This window comes from Priapulus caudatus, unplaced genomic scaffold, assembly GCF_000485595.1.
Source record: "Priapulus caudatus unplaced genomic scaffold, Priapulus_caudatus-5.0.1 Scaffold76, whole genome shotgun sequence".
Taxonomy (NCBI): Eukaryota; Metazoa; Priapulida; class Priapulimorpha; order Priapulimorphida; family Priapulidae; genus Priapulus; species Priapulus caudatus.
Genome location: NW_014577137.1, coordinates 310657 through 317049, shown reverse-complemented (window position 1 = coordinate 317049; position 6393 = coordinate 310657). Strand labels below are relative to the sequence as shown.

The 6393-nt window shown below is 39.2% G+C and overlaps 1 protein-coding gene across 1 annotated transcript in view; it reads right to left on the bottom strand.

Annotated features, from left to right (window-relative positions):
- Positions 1-969: 969 nt before the first annotated feature.
- The window catches only part of LOC106821539 (transmembrane protein 33-like), a 15441-nt gene continuing 10017 nt past the window's right edge, over positions 970-6393 (bottom strand). The window contains exons 3-9 of the mRNA XM_014826395.1: positions 6050-6178; positions 5517-5611; positions 4134-4315; positions 3746-3813; positions 3248-3384; positions 2804-2887; positions 970-2604 (exon numbers count right to left, since the gene is read on the bottom strand). Coding sequence (XP_014681881.1) covers positions 2460-2604; positions 2804-2887; positions 3248-3384; positions 3746-3813; positions 4134-4315; positions 5517-5611; positions 6050-6130 — 792 coding nt within the window. The 5' untranslated portion in view covers positions 6131-6178 and the 3' untranslated portion in view covers positions 970-2459. The remainder of the gene's footprint in view (positions 2605-2803; positions 2888-3247; positions 3385-3745; positions 3814-4133; positions 4316-5516; positions 5612-6049; positions 6179-6393) is intronic.

The following is a 6393-nucleotide window of genomic DNA, read 5'->3' as shown; positions in this document are numbered from 1 at the left end:
CTAACAAATATGGCGGGGGAAAAGTGAACCCCTGTCCCACTTTGCCGGTTCCACTTTGCCCCGGCCATATTTGATAGGCCTAAATGTATATATCATTATTATCAGATTATTTATTATGATCTGAATTAGTACTCTCAGTAGCAGGTAGGCCTATGTCTGTCTTTGCATCATTTTAACACCTAACTCGGTAACATTGGCATAACTGTGTCTTCCCTAGACTTAATTATCGTATAATTGCGTCCTATAATGGCATTTTTCTTTCATATTTTAGGCAAAATGGTACGCAACTATGAATTTGATGTTCAGAGTTAGACACTGAAAGAGGACGCAACATTTTTGACACAATATACATGGAGTAAAATGACATTCCACCTTGCACCATAACAGGTTTCACTTTGCCCCGGGAGTCTGGGGCAAAATGAAATATTTATAAATTTTATAATTTTGTATATTTCAATAAAGTCGTTTTTTAAATGAACTTTGTTTGTACCGCCTGTTAGTTCTTGTCCTAAGCCAAAGGATTAGAGCCAAACATTTCACTTTGTCTCTCTCTTTCACAGCGTTTTGGCCAACCAAATTTCTTCGGTCCACTTTGCCCCGGGTTCCCCTATGTATGTATGTATGTATGTATGTATGTATGTATGTATGTATGCACGTGTATATATTATATATATATACACAATCACCTTTATCAGTATTTTTATTTATATGAATTTCGCTTCCAGGATTTATTAAAGCTGGAACTATTGTTATAGTTATAACTGTAGTGGTATGAAGGATGAAAAGCTACTGGTATACTACTGCTGGAAAGTTATTTTAGAATGAAATTATTTTGCACGTAATTCTACACGCTAGACACAGCAGCTACGACATGAAAAACATTTGCACATCAGAGACGAGGGATTAGAATTACATGTCTACGTCCGCAAATCATTTCATCAACATAAAAGAATACGCCATCAAACATTGTTTGCGATTTTGAGGTCGAGTATATTCCGAACGGTCGCACAATATAGCAAACGTCATCAATAGATACGTACAATAACAGGTAATATTAGCTCCTGATAATAATATATTACGTATCACGTGACACAGCACAAACTTACACTGCTATCTATAAACAAAACAGATACTCGTACAGTCGCAGCTCGTCTAGAGAGCTCATCATGCTGTGACAGTAACAGCGCGGTCTAAGAGTGACGGTCAGTCATCACTCAACAACATAAATGGCTCTGGGGTCTGGGGGAGCACCCCTGCTCCTAACACGCTGCATGGACACCTCTGCGTCAGCTGCGAGACTTAGGAGAAACGAGGGCAAGTCTGAGGCCACCGAATAAAAGAACACGCTGTTGATCACAAGCTGAGGTCACCAAACGAGAATACCGGCACAACTAGTCTGTACTAGTGCAAGTACACGTAACCCACAAGTGTGGTAATTGGATAGTTGGTTTACGAACCGAGGACAAAAGGACGAGCATTGACGTCTGAGTAACTCGCTAACCTCCTAGAATCGTCCAGCTGTCAGACGAGATGCTTCCATTTTAACTGGATCAGATATCAATATCTCTGCAGTGCACGTTGAACGCGGTGTGCTTGCAGATACGGTTTCATGAATCTTCTGCAGAGATATTACTACCTGAAGAGTCGAGCATCAGATCTGGGCCAATTAACAACCTATATTTACGATATCATCGTTCTTTGTATTGCTTTCATGTCAAGTTAGTTTAAATTGGATATCTTCATTTCGCAATTGGGCAATTACGTACATACTTAGCTGATCTATAAAACACGTGTTTATCTAGTGATAAATTGGTGGTTACACAGAAAAGCACGTAATTCGCACTGGTATGTACGTAGGATTATAATTTTGTGGGAAATCGGCAAGTGCTATTTATAAAAAAACTTTTGAGGTAAAAACGTGTACGTGGTAAACATTTATAAGTGATATTCAAATATATAAATTCAAATTTCATTTCATTATAGATTCTACACGTAATTTGACAGTATACAGACAGAAAAACAAACACCAAAATTCTCAGTCAAACTGCCAATTTATATGTGAATTACGACAAAGTGGAGAAAGGTACGAGCGACTGATCAATCAGCGTTGTATAACGACTATGCAGGTTATAGTCACTGTTATCTAGAGTACATAATAGGAGCATCTCCTATTATGTACTCTTGACTGTTATCCAACTTGGCTATATTCATGCGCTCCTCAATAAACATACATGTAAGATACAGAACAGATATGTTGCCCAGAACTTGCACAGGTGGCTTTGTATTTACTTGGCTTCAAAATGTGATGAAAACCAGTTGGTTTCTAAGGACAATACACATTTACCCAGCCACTTATAGCAGTCACTGCAATCACCTATTGTGTCCTAAATATTTATGGTTCCCTGTGGGTTTCTCACGTTCTGCTGTAAATAAAACAACCTAGACCTTAGACACGTTTGCTACTCCTGTGCTGGTGCTGCCACTTGAGGAGCAAGTCGAGTGATCACGCCAATGAGCTTGTAGGCGAGCGTTCTTATAAGCTGAGGGCAAGCCGGCTTGTTAACAATCACCTCTATCGACACACGAAATTCGTAGAACATTTGCCTGCAAACATAAAATGCACAGCCTCACTAGAATGCAGATTCAGAATCTTCAAGCAAATCCTATGTCTTAAAAAATAACCTTTGCTTTATGAAATCAAAGGTACGCACAGTAACTAGCAGGAAAGGGAATAAATTCGAGATAAAAATTGTAGCGATGATACTCTTAATGCTAACAGATTAACAATCTCAATATATCAGACCTTGAATATGGATTCCTCTGTGAAGCATATCTCAGGCTGAGGAATCGGTAATAGACAAATGGTAGGATTATACTGGTACGTCCCCTGGAAACAACAACATGGTAAAGTTGTACACACAATGTCACATGCAGACACTCTACTAACAGAAGACTAGCACGAGTGTAACACACACTTTTACCAATACACACCACGCAAGCACGCCTGCAAACGCACGCACACACTCGCTCTCTTTCTCTTTCAATTTATATCTCTCTATCATTCTGTCTTTAACACACGCAAAGACAAACTTGCTCTCCATCTATCTTTTAACTGTTGATCTCTCACACACACACACACACAAGCATGGACGTGTGTGCATGAGCACTTACACACACACACATGCACACACGCGCATACAGACTACAGCTACGTGAATACACATCGTTTTTAGTATGGGAGGCTTACGTGAACATTAGGAAGATGATGGCCAGCATGACGAATATCTCGGAGCACGCCACGATGCGCAGGATGTTGCGCTGGTTATTTGCATCGACGAGGGTCGTCAGCTTACGCGTCACCCATGCCTCACCGCTACCCATCAACTGCGAGTTAAAGCAGACTGCAGGTTTACATGTGTTCCTCATTCTCCAGGCACCTCTAGAGATTCAACTCATAAAACCTTGGCTTATGAATAATCGAACCTTCCCAGGATAATGTTGCCAGGTTGCTCCAGTTTGACCTCACGCATACTAAATTAACAATTTTTTGCTTAGTAATTGTCCAAATAAGCTTGTCGTTAATTTATGGAGACAATGTCCTATATGAACTTCGTCTTTGTGGTAATTGCTGGGAGCCTGAATCTGGCTCAGACTTGCTTTAGCCAAGGAGAACTCCTTGCACCGCAAACGAACGTGCACCCTGCTGCAGCAGGTGACATGATCTCAGGAAAGTTACACCACTTACCGTCAATAGCTGGAGAGAAAATCTCGTGGAGTGCAAGATAGCAAACAGAAGAACTGGTGTTAATACCACTGTAAACACTTGTTAAGCAAAAACGTAATCGACATATGGAAACAGAGCCATATTATACGAATTTACCAAGTTCATGATCAAATTCCGATGAATAACATGGAGAGTTATTGCACTGCATGCAGCATTTGGTTACAATTTTGATAAAGAAACACTTTGAACAAGGACGACATTTTAAACCTGTTTACTTGGATCATATTGAAACACTCCTTTATTATCTGAGGGACAGGAGCACGCCTTCTTTCTAGTCCTAGTGGCATCTATCAAAGAAACCCGATTTTTAAATGTTGCACACGGAAACTACCTCCCCAAAAAAGGATACTTGTAATCGGATAGCTGGTCATGAAAATGATTGAGTAGAAGAGATAGTGGCAGCTGTCTTCGATGAACAGCCGAGCGAAAAATTCGCGGCTGAATTGGAATGCAGGCAGATGCTGGTGAAGCCGCAGTGCACTCGTGGCAGCATTGCTGATCAGTGCTTTCTGGTAGTGACTGGCTTGAACACTGAAGCAAGCAGCATCATCGATATATATATCATCAGTAAAGGCACACTCCAAAGCCGCATTACAAACTCACTTAAAACTCACAAACTTAAGCACTTTATCTATATTATAAGAGAGGAGAGGCCGATTTTCTGATGTGGTAATCTTCGCCGCGGTGAACGTCAAGCCCACGCCACCGACTTCAGTGTATAGCCCGTGTGTCGGACACCAACATAGGCTTATCCATATTTGTCAAATCCACTCATATTTATAGATATAGAAACGATAAATAGGCCTTACTACAGCCAATAATTCTAGCAGTGGGCTGATGTCAGAAAAGGATAACAGCCGATTTTCATGCGAATGTAGCCATCTAGTGGACAAAAGCCAAAACATTGTTAATACCAGGTTAAACTATGCCAAATTTATACTCTTTTTTTTATCATGCACTCAGTTGTCAGTTGAGTCTCAAAAGCAGCACAACACCCACTTTTACTGGTTCATTTTCGTTCATTGTATTTTTTAAATTGTAATTTGTCTGTGTATACATTCGGATATAATGTATAACATGGTATAAAGAATTAAGTTTGTTAAAATCAGCTGCTATTGATCTTTTTGATAATGTCATCTATGGTGACTTCACTGGTGCAGATCTCTGCCAAACTGACCAACTAATTTGGTTAACATGAGGTGATATCCATACATTTGGAGAAATATTTACTTTTTTAAATCTGCTCATTATTTTACGATGAAAGTGACCCTGAACTAATACCGTGCTATATTGACTGGTTTAGTTTATTGACCTATGCATTTAGTTTAGTTTAGTTTTCATGTATTATTTTGATGTAAAGTGAATCCCAATGATAAGAGAGACACGTGACAGATGTCATCAATTGTGTATTTAAAAGGTGAGACGAGGTGTGCAAAGCCAGAGAGGCATATTCATAATAACTTGGCACAATTTCATAACAATGTTATCCAGAAGCTTTGACTACACAGAATCATAGAATCGTTCAAACTGTTTTTGTCAGAATATTGTGTATTGTTTGTTTCTCTGTTACAAATCTATCCAAAAAATTAAGTAAAAAAAGTTATATAAAGATAAAGCGAGCGGTGAAAAACGTAAGAGACGTAAAGAGAAATGGTTGTATCGCTGCTCCCACTAGACTAAACTTTACCTCCACATGCCATAACATTTATCAGAACATTTAAGGTTAACTTACCCATACAATGGAAACACAAAGCCAACACAGAAAACGACTGTGCTTAGTCTAGTCAGCCATAGAACAGTGTCAATCATATTCGCAGACAACTTCTCCTACAAACAAACAACATAGTGGTTACAAGCCTGCAACACAGGCATGTCAGTCTTCTAATTCAGCCATAAGATGAATGTGATGAACAAGGCAGCGTTTGAGTCGAGTCTATCTGAACAAGAAATTTTCATGTACAAACTGCTTGCATTGAACACTACCTTGATTAGATACATTAAAGGATATAGGGGGAATGTTACTCTAATTTAGTGAAAACTCTTGCAGTATTAGGTATAGTATCGTTTACTGGATACATGCACAATATGTTGACGCCATTTTAGGCGATTGTCACAAAAAAAAAACAATTTTACAACAAGGAAATTACAAACATTGATGAATGGATGGCTTGGCATAAATAGGTTTTTGTTATAAACTTTGTTTAAAACATTAGTGAGATCATTTATAGATTTAAAACAGCCAGGGACCATCAAGCAATTACTTACTTTAACTGCTGCCCATCGGCCTTGGTTTTGTTGGGTCTGCTCACCAGTGCCAGTGGTAGAATTATCACCCGCATCACTCATGACTTCCGTGGGGTTTGTAGACAAAATTACAAACTATACTGGGTGTTACTGCAACAGATAAATGAAACATAAAACTGCTGCACATGACTAACAATAAAATTATTTGACTATAATTATTATTATAATTCAGGGTGCGAAATTAATGGGAGTCCGGAGTCAAATACTCCCTGATTTACTGTCGGACTCCCTGATTTGACATATGCAGGAGTCTGTGTGACTCCCTGAAAATTCTGCCATACAAACTAGTTCGTTCCGGAGCACGG